The sequence below is a fragment of the Panthera uncia genome, unplaced genomic scaffold (assembly GCF_023721935.1).
Source record: "Panthera uncia isolate 11264 unplaced genomic scaffold, Puncia_PCG_1.0 HiC_scaffold_317, whole genome shotgun sequence".
Taxonomy (NCBI): domain Eukaryota; kingdom Metazoa; phylum Chordata; class Mammalia; order Carnivora; family Felidae; genus Panthera; species Panthera uncia.
Genome location: NW_026059448.1, coordinates 36,510 through 62,283, shown reverse-complemented (window position 1 = coordinate 62,283; position 25,774 = coordinate 36,510). Strand labels below are relative to the sequence as shown.

The 25,774-nt window shown below is 51.6% G+C and overlaps 1 protein-coding gene across 3 annotated transcripts in view; it reads right to left on the bottom strand.

The window, feature by feature from the left end:
• Positions 1 to 6: 6 nt before the first annotated feature.
• The window catches only part of LOC125917932 (protein zer-1 homolog), a 31,470-nt gene continuing 5,702 nt past the window's right edge, over positions 7 to 25,774 (bottom strand). For 2 of the 3 annotated variants that reach the window (XM_049623999.1, XM_049624000.1), the window contains exons 2-16: positions 19,311 to 19,564; positions 16,864 to 17,014; positions 16,224 to 16,660; positions 15,735 to 15,911; positions 14,745 to 14,859; positions 14,435 to 14,581; positions 13,893 to 14,066; positions 9,856 to 10,071; positions 9,064 to 9,105; positions 8,782 to 8,901; positions 6,591 to 6,706; positions 6,088 to 6,276; positions 4,802 to 4,899; positions 3,291 to 3,393; positions 7 to 1,318 (exon numbers count right to left, since the gene is read on the bottom strand). In XM_049623999.1, coding sequence (XP_049479956.1) covers positions 1,261 to 1,318; positions 3,291 to 3,393; positions 4,802 to 4,899; positions 6,088 to 6,276; positions 6,591 to 6,706; positions 8,782 to 8,901; positions 9,064 to 9,105; positions 9,856 to 10,071; positions 13,893 to 14,066; positions 14,435 to 14,581; positions 14,745 to 14,859; positions 15,735 to 15,911; positions 16,224 to 16,660; positions 16,864 to 17,014; positions 19,311 to 19,468 — 2,301 coding nt within the window. In that variant the 5' untranslated portion in view covers positions 19,469 to 19,564 and the 3' untranslated portion in view covers positions 7 to 1,260. The remainder of the gene's footprint in view (positions 1,319 to 3,290; positions 3,394 to 4,801; positions 4,900 to 6,087; positions 6,277 to 6,590; positions 6,707 to 8,781; positions 8,902 to 9,063; positions 9,106 to 9,855; positions 10,072 to 13,892; positions 14,067 to 14,434; positions 14,582 to 14,744; positions 14,860 to 15,734; positions 15,912 to 16,223; positions 16,661 to 16,863; positions 17,015 to 19,310; positions 19,565 to 25,774) is intronic. The other variant, XM_049624001.1, reaches the window with a different exon arrangement.

Sequence of the window (25,774 nt, the reverse complement as noted above, 5' to 3'; positions counted from 1 at the left end):
TCTGGAAGGGCATCCTTACCACCGCCTGTCTCACGAGAAGCAATTCGGAGTTACATCAAGGGAGGACCACAAGATATTTCGAGATACATTTGCGGCTCACACTTCTCTGAAACACGGCACAGAGGTTCCCGAGGTAAAGCCTGGGGACAGGGAGGAGAGGCTCGGAAGGGCCACGCGGGGCCACTGCAGGCTGTGCCCGGTGCTGGTCTGGAGGCAGTTAGCTGTTGCTGCGGGTCCGGCTGGAGTGGGGACCTCCCGCCTCACAGAGAGACAGGTGGGCTCCTCCAGGCAGCGGGGCAGGTCGGGTGGGGGAGGCGAATGAGGCCGGCTCAGTTCTGCTGGTGGGGTGCCTGGGCACCATGGGTACTGCGGGCAGGCGAAGGGCTGGGGAGTGAGGGGCAAGCCCCGGTCCCAGAGGTGCTGGCTTCCAGGGCTGGGGCAGGTGCTGAATCTGTTTGGCAGAAGAGGCAGTGGAATCTGCCGGAGTTCTGACCAGCCCTGGGCTGGGGCCTTCAGTAGCCTGGGACCTGGTGGGAGACCAGGAGGCAGCCTCCGTAGCAGCGTGGCCTCAGGCAGGCCCGGCCAGAGAACAGCGGGGCCGCTGTGAGCCCCGCTCCTGAGGGTCCTCTGGGGCCGGGGCTGCCTGGGCCTGAGCACTCACTTCCTCGCCCCAGATGGCCCACGGCCGGGAGCACCAAGGCATTTGGGAGACCCAGTGGGGCTAGTTTTCATCCCAAACGCCATCAGCCACACCCAGGAGCCCAGAGGGGGTTCTCAGGCTTTGGGGAGTGGGTTGGGGTGCTGGAGTGGGCTGTTAAAAGCCTGCTGCCTCTCCTCATGGGAAGTGAGGCCAGGGTCTGAGGTCACTGGGAAAGGACTGGACTCTCACAACGTTAGAGGCATTTAGTCGGGGGTGGGGGGCAAGAGTGGGTGGCAGCGATGAAGGCTTGGAGTTGGGGCTTGAGAATGGCCAAGGAAGCTGCGAGGACTCAGGGAGTGTTTCTTTTGTTTTTGTACAGAAATCATACACACAAAACTTCACACTTCCTAACCAAAAAAAATAATATATATATATATATAATATATATATAATATATATATCTCACTAATGTTAAGGAAAAGCGTCGGTTGTGCAAAAGTCCCCCTGTGTCCCTTCATCCAGCGGAAGGCTCCCCGGTGGGGGTCTGCCCGCTGGGCTGCTTGAGAGCTTCCTCCTGGCCTCGTGGTCCAGAGCAGTGGCGGCCGTGGGGACGGAGGCCTCTATCTGGACGTGTCCATGTTCTCCTCTTTAAAGTTACTGCAGTGCTCAATCACCTTGCTGGAGACCATGGGGGAGAGAGGATCAGGGGGCGGCCTCGGGGTGGGCTGGGCCCAGCCCCTCCCAGCTGACGAGGCTGCTGTATTTGTGAGCGAATGTCAGCGGTGATGCTGATGCTGACTGAGGTGATGCGTTTCAAGGGGCTGGCGGGGCGGCCGACCCGTGAGGAACGCCCAGGACAACGGTCCCTGTGGCCACAAATACCATCGGTGCTCTGTGCTCCCCCCCCCTTCCTCCCGACCCCCCTCAGCCCCAGAGCCTCTGCGCTTAGGGGCTCCCCTGCATTGGCTCAGGCCTGACCTTCCCAACCCGCTGCTCCTTTCTTGAGCACTGTCTTCCTTCTTTACTTTGCCCCCGCACACCCGGGCCTTTTTCTTCCCCAGAGTCTACCAGTGGACCCCAAACTGCCTGCGTGTCAGATTCGCCTGAAGGTCTGAGGCGACCGGGTGGGGGCCAGGGCAACCGTCCCTACACGAGGGCCCCTGACACCCTGCAGAGGCCAGGCCCGGGGCAGCGGTCAGGAACTACCACTGGCGCTCAGGGCCCCGGTCTCTCGCACCCCCCCCCCCCCCCCGCCTGCCCCAGGCTGATCCTGGAGAACCACTGCCCTAGTAGAATCACCCTGGACCCAGATGGCCTTCCCATTCAACACTAAGCCTTTGGGTCGGTCAGGGGCCGGGAGCCGTGTTCACGGCAGCCTCCATATGCTGAAGAGGCGCCCAGAGTAGGACAGGGGCGGGATGGGTGGAGTGACTCCTGAGCTCCCCCTCTTAGTGTCACTCACACCTGCTTCAGATGGGCCGGCTAGCTCGGATACACATCTCAGGTCTTACAGAGATGCTCAAAGGGACCGGGGTAGGTTTATGAGCCAGTTTTACCCAGCTTTTCAAATCTCCTGGGATCCCTGCTGATAGCTCCCAGACCCACTGGGAAAGAAAGGGTGGGCCTGTAGATTTTTAACAATCTTTTCGGGTGATTCTTTAGGGAGATTAAGTTTGAGAACCACTCATTTTACCATTCTCAAACTCAGACAAATCTGTCCGTGAATGTTTATGAAGTGCCTGTGCCACGGGAAACTGCAGAAACAGACGGCCCTCAGCAGCCCAGGGAGTCCTTGTTTGGGTGCCTCTGAGCTCCAGGCCCTCCTCCCTGATGCTCCTGGTTCTACACCGTGTTTACAGCTGGGGCAAATGCAAGCAGGCTCCCTTCTGGAATGGATCCCGGAGAAAGCGAGGACTGCTGACTGCCATGTGCAGGATCAGGGCTGCTGAGGGGCCAGACAGAGTCATGAAAACCGCACAGCAGCCGGGCCCGGAAGCTCTGCCATGGGCAGGGCCTTCACACCTGGAAACCCACTTACACTTGCCTGCCAGGTCTCTACAGTGACCTCTACCACACTGCATCCTCTCTTTAGTTAGAAGGTCTTTGGCCAAAAGTAATGATGAATTTTGGGGGGCCTGGGTGGCTCAGTCGGTTAAACCTCCGACTTCGGCTCAGGTCACCATCTCGCGGTTCGTGGGTTCAAGCCCCACATTGGGCTCTGTGCTCACAGCTCAGAGCCCGGAGCTGCTTCGGATTCTGCGTCTCCCTCTCTCTCTGACCCTCCCCTGTTCACTCTCTCTCAAAAATGAATAAATGTTTAAAAAATAAATAAATAGTGATGATTTCGACCTGACTTGCTAAGGGCCAGTAATGAGAGGACGGGATTCGTTGGGAGTAAAAGACAATGAAGCTGACAGACGAGGGCAATGATGCTCTGTTCGGAGCTTGATGATCTAGTTTCCAGCCACACTGGCCAAAATGACATTCAGGGAGGCCCCCGCTGGACGTTGGTACACTGTCCACCTCCACACTCAACTCCTGAGTTGCCCCTGGGAATCTCAGCCATTCCTAGCCCCCAGGGGGGGCTCCCCGCAGTGTCCCCCACTCCCCCAAACCAAGGCTGCAAGTGGAAACACTGCCCGTCTCTTACCGGGCCATTTCCTTGGTCTCCTGCCGAGCGGTGGCCATCTTGATCATGTCCTTCAGAAGGGGCAGCCCCCCTTCTTTGATCAGCAGGGGGCAGTACTTGTCCGCTGCGGGAGGGCAGACAGCAGGTGGTCAGGGTAGGTCTTCCCGCAACCTGTGGCCCAGAATCCACCCTTGCTGTGAGGGCTGCCCTCCCAGAGGGGTGAGGTGAAGACCCAGCCTGGTGAGGACACTGCTGCACCCAGGAGGAGCCATGCTTGTGCCTACCCCCAAGGGCCTGAGTTCCTGGGCCCAATGCGGGAGCAAGGGGTGAATCCTTGGAAAAGGCTACTTTGGTACGCAGTCACGTTTCTTTCCACGGCTCACCCTAATGGGAAATGTCACCCAAACCAGTGGCTTCCGATCCCTGAGAAACTTTTGTAAAAATACAGATTCCTAAGCCCTGTCCTCAGGGATTCTGATTCAACAGACCCAGGAGCCTGTATTTGCATTTTTAACAAAATACCACCAAGTGATACTGGTGACCAGCCAGGTTGAAATTACCACTCCTTCCTATTATTGGGTTCACAGTTCATGCCGATAAAGAACATTCTAGTGCTCGGTATCCAGGGCTTTACACTCTGTGGAGAACACGGGCATTTCAGTGGGCCCCCCACCCCCACCCCCAACACACACAGCTCTATGTAGTAGGAGCTATTTTTAGCCCTCCATTTTATAGATGAAAGAATTGAGGTTCAGAGAGACAGAGGCTTGTCCAAGGGGGTCCCAGCTCAGGGCTCTTTCCTCTGTACTACACTGCTTTTTGAGGGAAGGTACTATTTTTTGGTAAAGCTAGCCTCAAGTAATAATGAAAAAGGCGAATGCTTATTGGAGAGCTGGTATGGGCCAAGCACTGTCCTAAGCACGTCACATGTCTCATTTTACAGCAATCCTGTTTTTATCCCATTTTAAACATGAGGAAACCGAGGCCCAGAGAGGTTGAATAACCCGTGTGAGGTCACATGACCAGTAAGAAAGACAACGAGGGTCAAACCTGGCCTGTCATCAAGGTCTCCCAGGGCTGCAACTCTGTCCTCCACCCAAAGCCACCGGGCAGAGGACGGTTCAGGCACTTCTATGGGAGGCTGGGACTCTCTTTGCGGAATTAAGTTAGGTTTGTTTTAAAGTTCTCTCCTGTTCCCTGGGAAGTCTGTTTCCTCAGGGGTTAGTTCTCTGTCTGGGTTGGTTTTACTCCATCTTCCAGAAGGCATGGAGATTTTCGACTAGTCACTTGTCTGGAAGCAGGAAGCATTAAGAAAGCTGTCTGGGAGCTCTGGATGGGGTATCTGGCCTGCCAGGCTTGCTTCTGGTGATGAGGCCAGGCCAGCCATTATGCTGGGGCGTCCCAAAGACTCTGGAAAGAAGAGGGCTGTGTGCTCTTAGTGTTCCTCACCCGGTTATAAATTCCCTGAGGGCAAGTCTGCCTGCAGCCAGGGGAGCGTCCCTGTGTCTGACCAAAGGACGAGTGGTACTCACGGTAGACAGACACAAGGTTGTACAGGGCCCAGGTGGCCCAGTGCTGGCTGACAGGGGAGATGCCCTGAGGAAGGAGACGAAGAATTGGCTCAAACGACCTGTAGAAAGAAAAATCAAGGTCACATCCCATGCCAGGGGTTGGGGGAGTGCATCTTCTCTTGTTGAAGGGTTCTCCTCCCCGGAGGGTCCTAGAGACAAGCCACAAGCAGGATAATAGGATACAACAGATTCAGGGGCATCTGGCCCATCAGCACACTTCAGGCTCCACAGAGGGAGCTCCCTTGTAAGAGAGGTCAAGAGCATGGGCACGTAAGGGAGGTAGGAGGAACACAGATTAGGTGGTGCAGAAACAGAGGCCTTGGCAAGAAGGAAAGACCCAGTCTTGGGGGAGGCAGGGAGATGTACCCTGAGAAACAGAAGCGTGACTGTACTTCTTAGAACGGCCTTTTTGGTGTAAGTGTGTTTATTTATTTTTGAAAGGCGGGGGGAAAAGAGGATCCGAAGCGGGCTCCATCTGACAGCAGAGAGCCTGACGTGGGGCTCGAACTCATGAACCATGAGATCGTGACCCCAGCTGAAGTCACTTAACCCACTGGGCCACCCAGACGTCCCTACACTTCTTAGAAGGGCCTTCTATGCGCCATCTGGACTCATGGTCCAAAAGCCTGAAAAATGTATGTGCAAACGCCCTGGCCCAGTGATTCACTCCATCTCTCCTTGGGAATGACGGTAATTGGCAAAGCCACAAGCATGAGCCCCTTCCTCCCAACGCGGGTTTTCAGCGTCGACGTCAGTCAGTACAAGACGGCCCATCTGCACATAGAAAGTGATCGAGTCCCATACCCTGTGGCTGGAAATTCAGTCACAAGACAGGAAGACTTGATGCCCGCTGGACTGCACAGAATTAAATCCGTGCAGAGGGAAACTGCCGGAAGAGGGGTGCTAGACTGTGAGTAGAGGTCCTTTCAGGGACTGAGCTCATGAACGGTTCCTGTTTTGTTTCCTATTGTGCGTCTGTCTTTTCTTCTTCTTCTCCTTTTTTCTTCCCACAGATATGCATGTATCAAATGTCTGTAGGCAGGAAACTTTGGGTTCACGCAGGTGCTGATGTGCATGAAACACGCACCAAGCTTTATGGGTGAGATGTGTGCCCTGTGTGGACTGTTCCTCAGGGAGGCCCGACCCCAACTAGAAGAAAGGTAAGTTCTCACCAGACCTTGTTGGGAACGAGCATCCTGTCTCCAAACGGTCCCCACTCGCACGCCCCACCCCTCCTCACTCCGCACCTGTAATTGATATTTCTCCGTGAGTTGATGTCCCAGCTCTGGATGGCTGCCCACATGCGTTCCTCCACCTCCTCCCGCTGGGGTTCACAGATGCCCCACGCCTCAGGCCCGTCGAACATGATGTGGGAGAGGACACCGCAGGCATTGTACGAAACCTCAATTCCGTCAGCTTTGCTCTCCAGCAGGTTGCTGCCGAGAGGAGAGAAAAACCCCTCTAAGTCCCTCTTCAGACCCCAGCTGCTAGACACCAGCTTACAAACCAGATGCCAGATGCACTGCTGATTTATCACCTATTATCCATACCCAGGTGACTTCTAAAAGTTAGGATCTGAGATCGCTTAAGATACAGTTACAAGAGGACTATTATGGAGGGTTGAAAGAAACCATCGGTGACATTTCTAACAGAAACCTAGGCTAAGAGCAATTACCGCAACTCAGCGTAGACTAAGAGCTCTGAGCATCCTGTCAGCAAAGGCAAAAAGGGAAAGGAAAGAAATACTAACCTGAAGACACTGATAAATTGGGAAGTCATTAGTTGGGGCCGCAGCTCCTTCACCTCTGCCACATTCCCCAAGAGTCCTAGCATATTCCGATGCAGTTCCTGCTTCTCTGGGAATTCCTGACAAAAGGAGAGCCATTAGGGCCACATCAATTAGTACTTAATTAGCATCTGGTATTGTTAACCTAGAAACTTGATGGGTATCTGTCTGGCCATTCCGACTGGACAAAGAAGGGGAACAATAGGCTGGCCATATACCATCTAGTGCACCTAGGACAGTCCTGGGTACATTCTATACGGGATTAAAATGGTGGGGACTCCTTGCCACAAAATCAAAGGCTGAGTGGAGAGCTGACCTATAAAACTGCAAATAGGACAAACAAGGTTCTATTTGCCAAAGCTCAAAATATTAGTTTAAGGGAAACTTCATAGAAACTAGAGCAAGAAAATAGAGGATGAGTGTGTTTTATTTATTTGTTTAATAATTGCTACTATTTATTTATTGTTTTTAAAGTAAGATCTATGCCCAGTGTGGGGCTTGAATTCACGACCCTGAAATCAAGAGTCACATGCTCTACCGACTGACCGAGCCAGCCAGGCACCCCCAGGATGAGTTTTAAATTAAAAAAAAATTTTTTTTATCTTTATTTATTTTTGAGAGAGAGAGAGAAAGATACAGAGTGTGAATGGGGGAGGAACAGAGAAAGAGGGAGACACAGAATCCGAAGCAAGCTCCAGGTTCTGAGCTGTCAGCACAGAGCCCGACATGGGGCTCGAACCCACGAACCACAAATTCGGACCCTTAACCAGCTGAGCCACCCAGGCACCCCCCAATTTTTTTTTAACATTATTTTTGAGAGACAGAGACAGAGTGCAAGCGGGGGAGGGGCAGAGAGAGGGAGACAGAGAATCTCAAGCAGGCTCCAAGCTCCGAGCTGTCAGCACAGAGCCCAACACGGGGCTTGAACCCATTAACCGTGAGATCATGACCTGAGCTGAAGTCGGATGCTTAACCAACTGAATCACCCAGGAGCCCCTGTTTTTAAAGAACATTCTGGGGCGCCTGGATGGCTCAGTCGGTTAAGCATCTAACTCTTGATTACGGCTCAGGTCATGATCTCATGGTTAGTGGGTTCAAGCCCCACGATGGGCTCCACACTGACAGTGCTGAGCCTGCTTGGGATTCTCTTTCCCTCTCCTTCTGCCCTCCCCTGCTCACGCACTGTTTTTCTCTCTGTCTCAAAATAAATAAACACACTTTTGGGGCGCCTGGGTGGCTCAGTCAGTTAAGCGTCTGACTTCAGCTCAGGTCATGATCTCATGGTTCGTGAGTTCAAGCCCCGCATGGGGCTCTGTGCTGACAGCTCAGATCCTGGAGCCTGCTTCAGATTCTGTGTCTCCCTCTCTCTCTGTCCCCTTCCCCACTCATGCTCTGTCTCTGTGTCTCAAAAAATAAATAAACGTTTAAAAAAAATTAAAAAAATAGGGGCGCCTGGGTGGCTCAGTCGGTTGGGCGTCCGACTTCAGCTCAGGTCACGATCTCACAGTCCGTGAGTTCGAGCCCCGCGTCGGGCTCTGTGCTGACAGCTCAGAGCCTGGAGCCTGCTTCCGATTCTGTGTCTCCCTCTCTCTCTGCCCCTCCCCCGTTCATGCTCTGTCTCTCTCTGTCTCAAAAATAAATAAACGTTAAAAAAAAATTTTTAATAAAAAAAATTAAAAAAATAAAAATAAAAGTAAACAAACACACTTTAAAAAAAACAAATAAGAAAAAAAAAAAAAAGACCATCCTACTGGTGGTGCCTGTCTGGCTCAGTGGGTGGAATGTGCAGCTCTTGATCTTGGGGTTGTGAGTTCAAGCCCCATGGTGGGTGTAGTGATTACTTAAAAATACCATCCAAATAAATAGTAAAATAAAATAAAATAAAGCCATCTACTGGACAAAATTCTGTCCAGCTGATACCTCAGTGGTCCCCAGCTGGACTGCGGGCAGCCTAGAAATTACTGCCAAGACGGATGGGGCTGGGTTTTCCCTTGGAGGGAGGGCTCTAAGAGAGGGGGTGGGCCTGTGAGTCAGACCTCCCACAGGAACTCTGGGGAAAGGGTTGCTGGCAGATATGATTGGTGGGAGGCCTGGGGACAGAAGAGCGGCCACGTGGGTGGCCAAGGAGGCCGCTGGCGCTGGAGACGGGCAGTACCTTCAGGCAGTCCAGGAAGAGCTTCATGCCATTGAAGTTGAGGAACATCTCGCAGTTGTCCGGCGTCTCGTCGGTGATGTTCCACAGGGCACTCCAGGAGAACTCCATCACCTGGTCACACTGAAGGCAACGGAGGGCTCAGCACGGCCCGCTTGCAGGGCCCCGCGGGCTCCCAGCACCCATGAGGGCATCCCCTAACAAAATAAGGGTCTCCTCCAGGGGCTGACCGTCCCCTCATGGGCTAAGGGAGGGGCAAAGCAGCTTCATGAAGACTCGACTTACTATCTTGTCTAGCAGTTTCTTCTGAATCAGCTTCAGCATGGTCTGTGGGCAGAGAAGAGAACTTGCAGGGGACCAGGGCTCAAGAGCTACCATGTCCCTCCCAGAACCAAGATGGAGGGAGAGTCAGCACAGCGGTTCCGTTCTTGGCTAATCCATCCTGACAAGACCAAATTCGCCTATCTGGTCTGAAGAAGGGCAACCCACAGACTTGGCATTAGCATTAGGATGCCTGGGGGCTAGTCCTGGCTCGACCCCGATTCCCAACGTAGCTTTGGGCCTGGCCCTCCCCTGTGTGGGCTCCAGCTTAGCCAGCAATAAGTGAGATGAAGAAACTAGATGCTTCTGCTTCATTTTTTCCTCCCATTCCCGAGCAAATACTTATCCGCCCCCCCTGTGCGCCAGGTACCACAGTAGGAAGAGCTGGGGATGTCACCACGAAAGCGGGAACAAGCACGGTGTCTTTCCCCGCAGAATCACAACCCAGTGGGGAGGCCAAAGTGAAGCAGGCAGTCCCTCGGAGGCTTATTTAACCCCAGTCAGAAAGACCTAACAGGGGACCTGGTCTGAGGAGCCAGGAGCAGCTTGGACAGTGGGACCAAATAGACAGATGGAGGGGCCGAGAGAAGATGCCAGAGTGTTCCAGGCGGAGGAAATCTCCAGGCACATGAGCTACATTCATGGTTAGGAGACTCTTCCTTGGGTCTGGCCTCAATCCTTCATGCGGCAGGCAGGGGGGCTGTGGAAGAGGAAGGCGGGGAGGGAGGGAAGGGGGTGCAGCCCGTGGGCACGCACCACAACAAAGCCCATCTTGCCCACGGCCTCCTTGTGGTCGTTGTCCACCTGGCAGACCAGGGCATTGCACAGGTGCACGGCGATACGCTGGATGGACTCGTCCTGCCGCGTGGGGTTGAGGATACTGAGCAGGAGCTCATTGACCCGGCGGTACTGGAATTCTAGCTCCTCGGGGATGCTGAAGTTACAGAGAGTCAAGCAGCAGTTCCGCTGGACCTGGGGCCGGGCCGGGAGACAAGCGAAGCAGTCAGGGTCAGACTCGGGAGCTGGACTCCAGGGGCTCGCTAGAGGTGTGGGATTAGCCAGAGCTGTGCTGGTCCAGGAAGGCTTTCTGAAAGAGGAGACTACAGGGCTTTTTTTTTTTTTAACATTAAAAAACAAAACAAAACAAAACCATGAAATATAATCTTCATACAGAAGAGGGCATAAAACACAAATGTATAGTTTTTTACAAGCACGTGTGAAGCAAACAAGCTTTCCAACAACTTTGTCACCACCCTGCCAGCACCCGGGAATCCCCATAGGTCCCTTTCCTGATCAGAAGCCCTCCTCCCCACTAGAGAGAACTACTATCCCTGCTATTCCATATGGAACATTCTCTAGCATCCTGCTTATGTTCGGTCAACCGTAGTGTGCCAGGTCAACGGTGTTGTTATAAGTATCTGAAAAGCATTCATCCTTCCGTTGCGGTCTGGTACTTTGATTTATTCGTCCATCCCACTGTTGGTGGACATCCGAGGGGGGCTTCGGTGCTCGGCAGCTTCAGTGTCTGGTTCACACATCCCAGCCTCCACGTACATGGGCTTCTCTACGGCACAGGTGCCAGGGCGGGGCTTCAGGGCCACGGGGCGTGCACGTCTTCAACTTTACCAGGTAGCACCAGACTATCTGCCAAAGTGGCCGTACCAGTTTACAGACCCACCGGCAGAGGAGGAGGCCTCAAGCTGCTTGACATCTTCTATTTCTTTTTGTGTTATCTGTGGCCTTTTTTTTTTTTTTTTAAAGTATTCGCAGGGCATTTGCCTATAATTTAATTTGCTGCCATCCTTTCTCATTAGATTTTGGGAGATCATCGTACTTTAGAGGGTACCACCCTTAGTTAACTCTTTGTCTTTTTTTCCCCAAAAACACATATGTCTTTTAATTTGAGAAAAAAAATTTTTTCAGTTACGACAGCAATACTTACTCACCGTAAAAAGTTCAAATAGTACTATTTGGGCAAAAGTTAGTCTCTCCCTTTATTCCCCAGAAGAAATTGCTATTAAAAGTTTGGTGTGCGTCCTTCTAGATTTTTCTATCATGCAAATACAAATATATATATATATATACGTATATATATATATATACACATATATATACGTATATATATATTTGGGGGAGAGGAAAGGCAAAAAAGATATTATACATATTGGTCCGAAACTTCTCCTCACTTATCAACATGCACTGGACATCTTTCCACATTAGGGCGTACAGATTGACCATAATATCCCATTGTGTGGGTGGACTGTATGTTACTTTTCTAGGTCTCTCTATTGCTAACATTCTGGTTCCTTCTAAAAACATTTCAACTGTGGAATACCTAGACCCAAAGGCAGGTGCATTTACAGTTTTGGCAAATTCTGCCAGTTGCCTTCCAAAAAGGCTGTACGGTTCATACCTCACCAGTGGGAAGCATGCAAAAGTGCTCTCCCCTGACATTTGTCAACGTTGGGGATCACTGGTCTCTCAAGATGAAATGTAATTTCTTGTTATTTTAATTTTCATTTCTTTGATAGAGTTTATTAATTTGGGGATCTTCAACTAGCATTTTGTCAAGAAAAAAAAAAAAAAGACACCCCTTTGACCTGATTATAAAATCAATCTCAGTGTATCAGTTGCTCTCAAGTCTGGAGTTGGCAGGCAGTGGGAGAGCGGGCCTTCTCCTCCCTGCAGAGGCTACATCGCCACCATAGCCTTTCTGGAGGATAATTCGAGAATACATCCCAAGAGCTTTGAAAATACACCTACCCATTGTCCCTGCAATTCCCAGTCACGTATTATAAGAATAATCAATTAAGTATGGTCAGCAAAGCCTTATTTGGTATAGCAAAAAATAAAAAAGGCAACCTAATTATTCAACCATGGCGCTGATTCAGTACCTGCAGCCCAAACATTTTGGGCAGGCCCGTCCTGCCACTCTGTGGGGATGGGGCTTGGCCACCGCCTCCCAGCTCTAACACACAGTCAGCACCAGAGCGACCTTCCCTGGATGAGGACACTGAACACCATTCGGGCACCAGCGATTACAAAACAATGGTTAAACCCAGCTGTGGGGTGGAGGAGAGCTGGATTGTGAACAACTTTCATTTTGTAGTTGACACGTTTTCATAGTACGCCTGACCCTTGAACAACTTGAGGGTTAAGGGCCCCAAACCCCCCATCCCTGGCTGCCGCACAGCTGCAAATCCACATACAACTTCTGACTCCCCGCCAAACTTCACCAGTAATAGCCTACTGTCGACCTGAAGCCTTAGTGATAACATTAACTGTTGATTAACACATATTTTGCATGTTATGTGTATTATATCCTGTAGCATTACAACGAAGTCAGCTAGAGAAAAGAAAACGTTAGTAAGAAAATCATAAGGCGGGGGAGGCACCTGGGTGGCTCAGTCGGTTAAGCAACTGACTTCTTGATTTAGGATCAGGTCATGATCTCAAGGTTTATAAGCTCGAGCCCGGCGTTAGGTTTTGAGCTGACAGTAGGGAGCCTGCTTGGGATTCTCTCTGTGCCCCTCCCCTGCTTGCATGAGCCAGAGCACGCATGTGCTCTCTCAAAAAAATAAGCTTTTAAAAACGAAGTTTCAAAAAAAAAAAAAAAAAGACAGCAAATCATAAGAAGGAGAAAATATACTGATAGCACTGCACTGTCTTTGTCAAAATTGGCATCTAAGTGGACCCACGCAGTTAAAACCTGTGTTGTTCAAAGGTCAGCTGTGCTTGAATTTGTTTGTTTTCTAAGCATTAGATGTCTTAATTTTGTGAGCATAAGAGAAACATTATGTAAGAAATTCTGGTTGTAAAAATATTGGTCGATTATGGGAATGTTCACATTCGGAAGACACTGTTGAAATAAAAATCCACGCGATACAAACAGTGAGTGCAGAATGATCCCATTTACTAAGTAAACATGCACAGGCTAAATCTTGAACAACAGGTATTCAACAGCAACAGTGGCTATTCTGGGTGGTGGGATTATGGGGTTTTTTTTTGCTTTATATCCGTAATTATAATTTTTCTACAGTAGAAATTTTTGTTATTTTTCTTTTTTAGAAACGTATACTTTTTTTTTTTTTAATGTTTATTTATTTTTGAGACAGAGAGAGACAGAGCATGAACAGGGGAGGGGCAGAGAGAGAGGGAGACACAGAATCCGAAGCAGGCTCCAGGCTCTGAGCGGTCAGCACAGAGCCCGACGCGGGGCTTGAACTCACAGACCGTGAGATCATGACCTGAGCCGAAGTCGGACGCTTAACCGACCAAGCCACCCAGGCGCCCCAGAAACGTATACTTTTTAAAAGTAACCTCTACACCCAGTGTGGGGCTTGAACTCACACCCCTGAGATCAAGAGTCACATGCTCTACTGACCGAGCCAGCGAGGTGCCCCCATAGTTTTGTTACTTGTATAATAAAAGCAGCTCTCGGGAAAAAAAAATTACCTCCCAGCAAAGTGTTACAGAAGGGCTGAGGAGTCAGCATGAGTGGAGGCCCAGGGACAGGAGAACAGGATCCCTGGGTGGAGGGTGGCAGTGGTGACGGACTGGTCAGGTGGGGCCGGGTTACAGAGGCCCTGAATGCCAGGTCCCAGAGTCTGGGAGTGATGCCGTGGGTAAGGGGGGTGGCGAGGGGGGCAGTACAGCGCCAGGCAAAAAAGGGTGAGAGCAAGCACGGCCCCCTGAGGAACTGCAAGCCGGCTGGTGAGGCTGGGGCACGAGGCGAGCAGGAAGAGGGGCGGCTGGGCCAGAGCATGCGGGGCCGTCACGGGTAGGGGGCTCACCGTCACCTCCTGGTAGGACTCCATGCCGTTCAGCACCACCTGGATGACCTGTCGGCGCAGCCTGATGCTCTGCTCAGAGCGGTACTCAGAATTGGTCAGGTAGAAGAGGGCAGCGCTGCCTGTGACTTGAATGTTCTTGTCATACTTGTGGCACTTGAGGGCCGTGATGACCAGCTGTATGAAGACAGGGTGCGGGCCTGGGTTGGCGAGTCCTGTTAAAGTCGTGCAGGGCCATGCCTAGGGCTCTGCAAGGGGGCTCGGATGGGCCTCTGGGGTGCAGCTTACCCCGACTCTGTTCTCTGAGAGAAGTGAGGGGTTGGGGACAGAAACTAGGGCAGCCCCACGCTGCTGGGACAAGGCCGGTGCTGGGACAAATGAGGCACCGTGGGGCTGGGGTTCAGGGGGCAGGACTGCCGATGTCCTGGGGATGAGGAGGACGAGTGGAGGAGGGACGGGAGCTCTGGGGACACGGCTCAGCCAAGTCCAGGACCTGCCAGGCAGGGATGGACCAGAGACCGAGGACCCCTGGGGTCAGGGCTGACCTTCAGGGCCCGAAGAAGCTGGTTGCAGCGCTCGATGCGTGCGATGTCAAAAAGCAGGTTGATGGCCCGTGAGGTGATCTCAGGCCTGTGCTCCGTGTAGGCCTCGATGGCATTCAGCACCTGCTCCTCATTTTTGTCACCACTTACCTGGGAATGGAACATGCTCAGAACCACTGGAAGATGCCACGCGGTGGGATCCTTGGATCCCAGCTCCGCCTCTAGCTCCAGGGCAGACCCCTTGGGGCCCCCAGCCCAACCCCTTCCCTCGTCCAGGGGCTCCCTATTCCTCCCCTCCCCCACTCCCTCTCACTTTGTAGGCGGGAATGTGTGTGAGGCGGCACAGGGAGGTCTCGAAGAGCCCAAGGAACTGCAGTGGCCTCTTCAGGGCCCGGAAAGGCATGATGCTGCTCTTGGAAGGCTCGATGCTGGGGGAAGAGCATGCCGGGGTCAGTGGCCTGTGGACTGGGGCTGCCCTGCGTTTAGAAGGGCTTCTCCCTGAGGGTGGCTAGGCATTTACTTGGGGCCCTCTTCTAGACCCTCCAGTCTCATCTTTTTATTTTTTCCTCTTTTTAAGGGCAAAAACACAGACCCCCCCCCCCCCCCCAACCTCTTGAAGGAAGGGTGCCAAGGTCATATCGGATAACATGTGGGGTGGGAGACACTGTTGCAGCCACCTTCGGGAAATACTACCCGCCATTCTGGTGAGGATGTGCCACCCTTAGGTTCTACCAACAGTCATGAAGGGGCATGCCCATCGACCAAACCCCGCTAAAGTATGGCTGAGGATAGGGCTTACAGCCAATTACAGCTGGATGGGTTTGAATCAGATCTTTCAACCAACCAAACCGAGAAGACACCTAATCTGCTGTGATGACTAATGCACAGTGGATACTGCTGGCCGTCTTAATGCCACCACCCCGTCTCTATCCAGTCTGAGTGTCCTAACTTCCCGTTCACTCCTCAAGCTTGCACTTTCCAGCTTTTACATATGCTGTTCCCTCTGCCGGAACACCTTTCCCCTGGGAGACTCAGAAAGAGCTTTCAGGACAGTGTGGATGCCATTCCTCCTTCTTCCTGCCTCCTTCCTGATCTTCAGGGCAACCCCACAGCCCTGTGCCTCCCTTATCACCGTCCTAATATGACTCATCTGTCCCCACTGGCTCATACAGCTTCGAGAGGGCAGGGTCTGATTCGTTTCTTTATCTCCAGCACCCAGCACAGGACTCGGCAGAAGGGCACTTGGTAAATGCTTGTTGAATGACAGACACCCCGCCGGCAACCATGGCAGGTGGGTCCCCACCTAGTCTGCCCTGCCTCCTCGTCCATCTTGGAGATGCTGCAGTTCTCCAGGATCATGTGGCCAGAGATGTCCAGAGACATCAGGTTCCCCAGCTTTTGCACAAAGAGGCTCAGCACCTTGCGAGTCAGCTTGAACTTGTAGTAGCTGGAGAGGCGGTCTCGGGAGATGTCCAGGTGTCTGGAGATTGGAGCGGGGGCCACAGGTCAGAGCTGGACACAGGTCGGGGCCGCCTCAGGGACCCCTGCTCCTTCAGCCCATGGCAGGGGAGGGGCCATCCCTGCCACAGCTGCTCCAGGGCATTCTGGGAAAAAGCCTGCGGGGACCCAGAAGCCCTGGATAGCCCTGAGGCAGCCGGAACACTGGGTTTAAGGAAGGGGACTGTCTCTTTCATCCCCACTTCTGCCCGGCCAGGGGCTCACGAAGCCTCACGGGACTGCCAACACCCACCTCCCCACCCTCGCCCCAGTGAGCTCTGGGCCGGCAGCTCACCGCAGCTTGTGCAGCTGGACGATGACCCGGATGTGGTCATCTGACAGGTCCATGTTGTAGAGCACAAGGGACACCAGGCTGTCTTTCCACTGGGTTAGGAAGGCCGCGTCGCTCGTCTGGATGCCCGAGAGGTCCAAGGCAGCCAGTGAGCTGAGAGGCCGTAGCAGGGACTCCACAGGGACCCCGTCGATCATGCGGCCCAAGTTGAGGAAGCGTAGGCGGCTGAAGCCCTCGAAGGTGAAGTCCTTGACCAGCACCTGGCAGGTGGGATTGACGAGGCACTCGTCTTCACAGCCCCCTGGGTTCTCCTCCTCATAGAAAATGTTTGCACAGCCGAAGAGGCTCAGGGATACGAGGGTGTGGCTGAAGCTCCTCAGCGTCTGCAGGCTCTTGGCGGACAGCTTCTCGCAGTTGGTCAGGTACAGCTCCACCAGGTCCTGGGAGCAGGCACAGCTCCGTCACCGGCACTGCCCTCCCGCCCCCAGACCTGGGCCGCAGTTGAGCTTGGGGAGGGGGGTGTACGAGGCGGGGACGCACTGGATTCTTGTGCTGGAGGCGTGTGGCTCGGCCCCCGACTCACCGGTCATCTCGAGGCAGCCTCCCCATGACCATCCCCACTGGCTGGCGAAGCGGGTCTCACCTGCTTGCGGATGGCCTCCAGGTCCTGGTCCTGTACCAGGTCCTCACGGAGGTGGATCCGGGTGAGGCGGGTGCTGCGGGGGTCGGAGAAAAGGCTGAAGAAGCTCTCGTGGGGCTCAAAGTTGCAGGCGGCGTTGACCAGCTCCACATACCTGGGAAGGAGGGAAGCCTGGCTTGAGGGGGAGCCCAGGGACCTTCGTTCTCCCTTCAAGGCTCAGCACCAGCCCTCCTGTCCCTGAAACCTTCCCTCATCACTGGTCAGCAACCTCCATCTCGTCTATCCCCTGCCCTTCTTTCTTTCTTTTTACTAATTTTTTTTTTTTTTTTTTTTTTTAGTAGGCTTCACGTCCAGAGCAGGGCCCAACGAGAGGCCCAGTGTGAGGCTTGAACTCCTGACCCTGAGATTAAGACCTGAGCTGAGATCAAGAGTTGGACACTGGGTCCCCAGGGTGGCTCAGTTGGTTAGGTTTCTGACTCTTGATCTCAGCTCAGGTCATGATTTCATGGCCATGAGATTGAGCCTTGCATCGGCACAGAGTCTGCTTGGGATTCTCTCCCTCTCTCTCTCTCTCTGTCCCTCCCCTGTTCATGCATATGTGTGCTCTCTCTCTCTCTCTCTCAAAATAAATAAAAGGAAAAAAAAGTCAGATGCTTAACACACTGAGTCACCCAGGTACCCCCCCTACCCACCACAACCCCTCTTTCTAACAGTACCTATTTGGGTCCCGAGCACTGTGCAGGTGCGACAGAGTGGCCCCAGGCACCACGGGTGCAAAGGTGATGAAGGGGCCTCTTATCAACAGCCAATTCCAAGCTCTTCCCCCTGAAACCCTACACATCTATGACAAACATACACGTCCAGACTCCTCATCTTTAAGCCAGCTTCTGGTTCCTTGATCAGCCCCTCCCAGGACCCTTTCCAACAGGAAGATTAAGCCAAGGAGTTTAAGGATCCCAGCTGGGTACAGGGGAAGCACTCAATAAAACCCTGCTGAGGTCAGCTAATGTAAGATTCCTGGTCTGCTGGAAAAGCCTTTGAGTCAAACACTCTGGAATCTAAATCCTGGCTTGACTGTTCACTATGTGGGCAGCTTCATGTGAGGAATGGAACTTCCCCAGCGTTCAGTTTCTTCATCTGTAAAATGGACATAACTCTGGTCTGCAAAGCATCCAAGCAAGTGCCTGACCCGCTTCAAATGCTTGGAACATGATTACAAACTGGGCTCTGTCCTGGGGTGCCTGGGTGGCTTGGCCGGTTAGGCGTCCGACTTCGGCTCGGGTCATGATCTCGAGGTCCGTGAGTTCGAGCCCCACGTCGGGCTCTGTGCTGACAGCTCAGAGCCTGGAGCCTGTTTCAGATTCTGTGTCTCCCTCTCTCTCTGCCCCTCCCCTGTTCATGCTCTGTCTCTCTCTGTCTCAAAAATAAATAAACGTTTAAAAAAAAAAAATCAAACTGGGCTCTGTCCTCAGGTCACATACAAGTTCCAACTTTTTTTTTTTTTTTTTTTAAAGATTTTATTTTTAAGTAATCTCCACATGCAACATAGGGTTCAAACTCACAACCCTGAGATCAAGAGTCACACGCTCCACTGACTGAGCCAGCCAGGTGCACCCACAGATTCTTGCTTTTATATGCAACTGTTTGGCCTAACAATTTCTCTTCTGGGCACTGGACTCCCTGAGGTGAGTGAACGCACATCTTACTGCTAGGAACCTCTAAGAGCGGAGAGTCCTTGGAGGCTCCACATAAAGATTTTCTTTTTCTCTCTCTTTTTTAAAGTTTGTTTGTTTATTTATTTAGAGAGAGAATGAGTGGGGGAGGGGCAGAGAGAGGAAGAGAAAGAATCCCAAGCAGGCTCCACACTGTCAGCACAGAGCCCAGTGCGGGGCTTGAACTCACAAACCATGAGATCGTGACCTGAGATGAAATCAAGAGTTGGACGCTTAACCGACTGAGCCACCCAGGCGCCCCCACACAAAGATTTTCTGAATGGTTCAATTCCTGCTCATGGGTTCATTATTTGTGCACCAGTGGGCAAGCGTGTGTGCCCATGTGTACACAGACACGTGTTTGCAGGCACAGGCAAGTGCACGCGGAACAGGACAGAACTCCTGCGCTTACATGCAGTTTCTATACTCTCTCGTAGATGTAATACACACGTGCAGGGACACACTCAAACACACCCCGTGCTGCAGCCCATGTGTGTCCACACACCCATTCCTTCATGTGCACACCCCTCCACACGCTTAGCAACATGCACACATACAACCTTATGGCTATGAACATACCGGTGTTCTCCTGCACCCACAGATACCCAAGGGCGTGCACACCCCCTCACACATATGTATCCCCAGCCGCGTCCCTGCACGGTGCACACGATGGTCCCGGGGCCTCCACACGCGCTCATGCTAAGCCTCATGCCCGTGCCCCGGCCCCCGCCTGCTCACTCATTGACGAGCCGGTCGCAGATCTCGCTGGGTAGGAAGATGTCTGGATGTAGCCGCAGAGTCTCCTTGTCCAGCAGGTAGCCCAAGGTGCCATCCAGGTTGCGCAAGCAGAAGTCGGTGCAGAGGGCCATCAGGGACTCGGGGGTGTCGGACGCCATGCTGGGGACAGGCGGGGGGGGGGCACTCCACGACAGGAGCCCCTAGGGGCAGCGGTGACTCCCCGGCACTCACAGGATCATTGGCAGAACCACAGCCTGTGGAACAGGAAGAAGCTAAGTGAGTCCCCCCATAAGAACCGGAACCACTGGCTGCCCTAGGTCCATTCTCTGAGTAGGGAAACTAAGGCCCCGGATGTCACACTCAAATTAGCAGTCTGGCAGAGGCACGTCCCAAGGCTCCTGATTCCTTGCTTGCTCTCTCTGCTGTGCCACTATCTACGTGTGACTTGAACTGCAAAGAGCAGGGGGCCTTTTCCAAGCATTTGTATGCCTTCAGAGTGTCCGTGGGCCGACATGCGTGTGCTGGGGACTCAATGCTTGGGTGAGGATAACAGGAGCTTTCATTAATAGCTACACTGGGGTGTCTCTTACTATGTAACCTAACCCGTAAATGGCTGTCACTGTGTGAGCATTTAGTACATGCCAGGGCTTTACAGACATGTTGTCACTGAATCTCGTATATGATTAAGAATGAAGGTTCTGGTGCGCCTGGGTGGCTCAGTCGGTTAAGTGTCTGACTCTTGATCTCAGCTCAGGTCGTGATCGCGGGTTGTGAGTTCAAGCCCCATGCTGGGCTCCATGCTGCGTGTGGAGCCTACTTAAAAAAAAAAAAAAAAAAAAAAAAGAATGAAAGGTCTCCTCCTGAGAGTGGCAAAAATATATGTCCTCATAAAAAACGGTACATTAATGTTTTCACACTGGTATTATTCGTAATAGCCCAAAAGTGGAAACGACGCAAATGTCCATCAAGTGATGCATGGATAAACAAAAATGGTCTATCCGTACGATGGAATATTATTCAGCCATAAAAGGAATGAGGTATTGGCGACTGCTCCAACGCAGGTGGACCTTGAAAACACGATGCTAAGTGAAAGAAGCCAGACACAAAAGGTCACATATTGTATGGTTCCATTTTTATGAAGTGTCTAACCAGAACAGGCAAACCTATGGAGACAGAAGAAGAATAGTGGCTGCCTAGGGCTAGGAGGTTGTAAGGAAATGGGGAGTGACTGCTAATGGGTATGGGGTTTCTTCTGGGGTGATAAAAATATCTTAAAATTGATTGTGGTGACAGTCACACAACTCTGAATATATTAAAAACCACGAATTATCTCTGTTAGATAGGTGAACTGTAGGGTATAGGAATTGTAGCTCAATAAAACTGTTAGTAAAAACCTAAAATCCCTTACTATTTGCATGACCTTGAGATAGGTAAAGATTCCTTAAGTAGGGTCGTAAGGAAAAAATGATAAATCAATCTGCATTGAAGTGAGGAAACTACTGTTCGTACGTACACAAAAATTAATCTGAGACGAACCACAGGCCTAAATGTGAAGGGTAGAACAATAAGGTTTCTAGAAGAAAACACAGGAGTCTATCTTATGACTTCAGAGTAGGCGATCATTTCTTAAATAGGTCACAAAAAAACCCAGAAACCATATATAGAAATAAATCATACTGCCTTAAAATGTTAAGACTCTGTTCATCAAAAGATATCATTAAGAAAGAGAAAGGGCAGGGGCGCCTGGGTGGCTCAGTTGGTTAAGCGTCTGACTTCAGCTCAGGTCACGATCTCACAGCTCATAAGTTCAAGCTGTGCGTCAGGCTCTGTGCTGACAGCTCAGAGCCTGGAGACTGCTTCGGATTTTGTGTCACCCTCTCTCTCTGCCCCTTGTCCACTCACATGCTGTCTGTCTCTCTTTCAAAAATAAATAAAACATTTAAAAAGTTAAAAAAAAAAAAGGGCAGGCCACAGCCTAGAAAATATTTCCAATAATATATCCAACAAAGGACTCACATTCAGAATACATAAACAACTTCTACAAATCATTTTTTTAAAGATTTTTTTCAAGCAATCTCTACACCCAACATGGGGCTCGAACTCACACCCTGAGATCAAGAGTTGCACGCTCCACCCACTGAGCCAGCCAGCTGCTCCAAAATCGTTTTGTTTTTTTTTTAAAGGACATAGCATCCAACTGAAAAATTGACTTGAAAAGGCAACAGACTTGAAAAGGTATTTCATAAGGGATGGAGAACATATGGAAACATATACAAAAGGGCTCAGCCTCATCAGAATCCGTAAAACCACAATGAGATACTATTTCCCACCCACCACAATGGCTCAACTGGAAACAACAACAACACAGGCAACACCAAGCCTGTACTGTAGTGAAGAAGGAACAACAGGATGTCGCCCACACTGCTGGTGGGAGTGAAAATTGGTGTGCATCGACAGTATAATGGAATGTTGTATGACACTATCTACCAAAGCTGAATATGCACATACGTTCAATGTTCAGCAATTCTATTCGCAGGTACACACCCAACAAAGGTGCACATATAAATGTTCCCCCAAAGACACAGACCAGAATGTTCACAGCAGTATTATTCGGAGTAGCCAAAACCAGAAAGGAATCTGAATGTCCCTGACATTAGAATGAATAATTACGGTGTAATCACCGACGAAATACTAATGGCAACGAGAACGCACAAACTATTGTTAACACAATGGCTTGGGTGAACCCCACAGTGTTCAGCGAAAGAAGTCAGACATAAGAGAGCTTATACCATATTATATACCAAATGAATCCATTCATGTTTTACTCCACTAAGCTAAAAAACAGAACAATCCGAGGCGCCTGGGTGGCTCAGTCGCTTGAGTGTCTGCCTCTTGATTTCAGCTCCGGTCATGATACCAGGGTCATGGGACTGAGCCCCAATTTTGGCTCCATGCTGAGCGTGGACACTGCTTGAGATTCTCTCTCTCTTTCTCCCCCCTGTGTCCCCTCACCAGCTTGCATGTGCATGCTCTCTCTAAAATAAAATAAAATTGGGGCGCCTGGGTGGCTCAGTCGGTTGAGCGTCCAACTTCAGCTCAGGTCACGATCTCGCAGTCTGTGAGTTCGAGCCCCGCGTTGGGCTCTGGGCTGATGGCTCAGAGCCCGGAGCCTGCTTCCGATTCTGTGTCTCCCTCTCTCTCTGCCCCTCCCCTGTTCATGCTCTGTCTCTCTCTGTCTCAAAAATAAATAAACGTTAAAAAAAAAATTAAAAAAAAAAAATAAAAATAAAATAAAATAGGGGCGCCTGGGTGGCTCAGTTGGTTAAGTGTCCGACTCTTGATTTTGGCTAAGGTCACAATCCTAGGGTTGTGGGATCAAGCCCCATGTCGGGCTTTGCACTGAGCATGGAGCTTGCTTAAGATTCTTTCTCCTTCTTCCTCTGTCCTTCCTCCCCCCCCCCCAATTGTGCTCGCTCTCTCTCTCAAAAATAAATAAAATTTGATAAAATTTAACTTTAAAAATACAGAGGGGCACCTGGGTGATTCAGTTGGTTATGCGTCCTACTCTCGGTTTCAACTCAGGTCATGATCTCAGTCCGTGGGTGTGAGCCCCATGTCAGACTCCATGCTGCTGGTATGGAGTCTGCTTGGGATTCTCTCTCTTTCCCTCTCTCTGCCCCTCCCCTGCTCTCTCTCTCTCTCTCTCTCTCTAAATAAATAACCCTAAAAAAAAAAAAGAAAAGAAAAATCTGATCTGTGGTGGTAGAAGTCAGGATTGCAGTTACTTTGGGGATTTGGCTGGGTGCTGAGAAGATTCTAGTCCCTTATCTGAATATGTCTAGCGTTCACTTTGTGAATATTCAGGAGCTATATATCATGATGTGTGATTTTTAAAAATGTAAATTATAGGGGTGCCTGGGTGGCTCAGTCAGTTAAGCATCCGACTATTCGGCTCAGGTCATGACCTCACAGCCATGGGAGAGAGCCCTGGGTCAGGCTCTGTGCTGACAGTATGGAGCCCGCTTGTGATTCTCTCTCTCCCTCTCTCTTGGGCCCTCTCCCAGCTCACGTGCTCTCTCTCGAAGTAAACTTAAAAAATGTATAATTCAGTAAAAGTTAATAAAATGGCCTGGACACCAAAGAGGTCTACATTTAGAGGGGACTAGGGTTCAGTTAAATGACGCTCCGAGAGTGTATCTCCTCAGCTACAAGTGGCTGAGGATGAAAACTGAACCTTCGTATTCAACTTGAGTGAACAAGATAGAAAAAACCATTTACAGAACCGAGGATCATCAGGAATTAATCCTCAACCATGTTTCTACCAGAGTCTGTATCGGAAAGGGTGGAGGAGATAGGCAAAATGAACCCGTGGTGATTAGAAAGTGGCCGGGGGACCTCTGGGACAGGAAATTCATCAAACTGCCCACTCACGCTTTCCATGCCTTCTTTTCCCTATCTAGGTGATACTTCAATAGTTGTTTTTGGGTTTGATTTTTGTTTTTGTTTTTTTGACATGCAGACTCTGTGGTCAGATCTGTTTCAATCCACTTCGACAATTCACTGTACATTACTTAACCTCTCTGGACCTCAGTTTCCTCATTTGGAAAATGGGGATAATCATCCCCACTTCACAGGGCTGTTGGAGTAAATGAGATGTTGGGGAAGCGTTTAGTCTCAGGCTTGATGAGACTCAGTATAGAAGAGATGGTGGTTATGATTCCCCCTTCCAGATGAGAAAACTCAGGCTCAGAGAGGCTACTCTGTCCAAACTGGGATTTGAATCTGGTCTCTTGGACTCCACCATATCACCCCTTGGAGAGCTCCGAAGCAGTTCAGGGCCCAGCACTTCCCCCGGCTTCCTGGAGCCCCTGTGTCCCTATCTGAGCCTTCTGGGCCGCTCCAGAAATCCAGTGGGCAGCCACAGAGCCCTGTGCCCTCAGAAATTGCAAGGTCTCAGTGCTGGCACCACCGCTTACTGGTGACAGTGCGCTGAGAGCTCTGGAGTCAGGCCCACGCAGCTTCAAGTCCCAGCCCGGCTGCTTAAGAGCAGGTGCACTTGGTGAACAAGTGTCTTCATCCCTCTGTGCCTCAGTTTCTCCTCTAAAACAGGGACTACTGTGCGAAGATAACATAGAATATCAAAAGATACCAGCATGGCACCTGGCACGTGGCAACTACTCAATAAAAAGCAGCTATTATTACCGTTGTCATTGTCACCATTATCATTGTCCTGCCTCACCTGCTGTGATCCCCAACACAGCAGAGTCTGTCCCTGCCCAGTTCAAGGTCTGTGCTCCCCAGGCCTGGGTCTCTTGCCACAAGGCCTGTGGTGCCAGCTGTCCCACTGGCCGTGTGCCACCCTTGAGGGAAGGCACAATAAACAGGCTGCCCGGGCACCAGGCATGGCCCTCCTCTGCCTTCATTCACTCCCAGATCTTCCCGGGGCCACAGGAGCCAGGGGAGCACCACTGGCAGGGAGGCCCACCCTGCTGGAAGCCAAGTCCTATCTCTTCCAGCAGGCACCGCAGGCCTCCGGAACCACAGCCAGCTTTCTGGCCCACTCAGTGCCCACTGGCCCCTACTGCAGCTGGCCCGGCCTCCTTCGTGGTACTGGCAATTAGGCCCTACGCACAGGGTCACCTTCAGACCTTTGCTCAGTCTATTTTCTTTCAACCAGGACCATCCCAGTTCAACGAATTCTCCCACTTTCTACTCTAAATACTACTCCCGCCCCCAAAACGCATTCATGCCCCTCCTCCAGGAAGCATACCTACCCCCTCCAGCCCAGGCCGCCTTTGACCTCTCCTTCATTGGCTGCCGCCTGTACACCTCGGGCCTTGGTGTCGACCTCACTTCCTCTGGGGACACTTCCCTGCCCCGCCAGGGTGCTCCTGCTGTGTGCCCCCATAGCCCCACCACAACAATTAATCCTTTGAACCAATGCTGGTTTAGTTATCCGGTTCCCCTGCCAGCTGCCCAGCTCCATGAGGCCAGGAACCTGGCTGTCTTACGTGGCATCATCCCTGTGCTGAGCCCAGGTCACTTACGTATTCACTTGGTACCTGTCCGCTGGGCACTGTGGGTCCCGTGGTGGGCGAAACCAGACGAGGTCCCTGTCCTTGTGGAGTGTACTCACTCCGAGGGGAGACAGACATGCACCTAAAAAGCACACGAACCCCACGCCACGTACCCGGGACCAGTGTCCTCAGGGAGAAGGAGGCACCTGGGGCCCCGCGTGCCTGTGCCAGGGGACCTGCTCTGGACTGGCGAGTCATGGGCAGGCTTCCTCGGAAGTGACATTTCAGCTGGGACCCAAAAGATGAGTCATACTTAACTCTGGAGGTGGGGATAGAAGGGAAGGGTGTTCCAGCAAGAAGGAATAGATGTGCACAGGCTGAGGCCAGAGGGGACGGGACCCTGGTACGACAGGCCCAGTTCCATGGCAGTTTGCTGGACACCCTGTG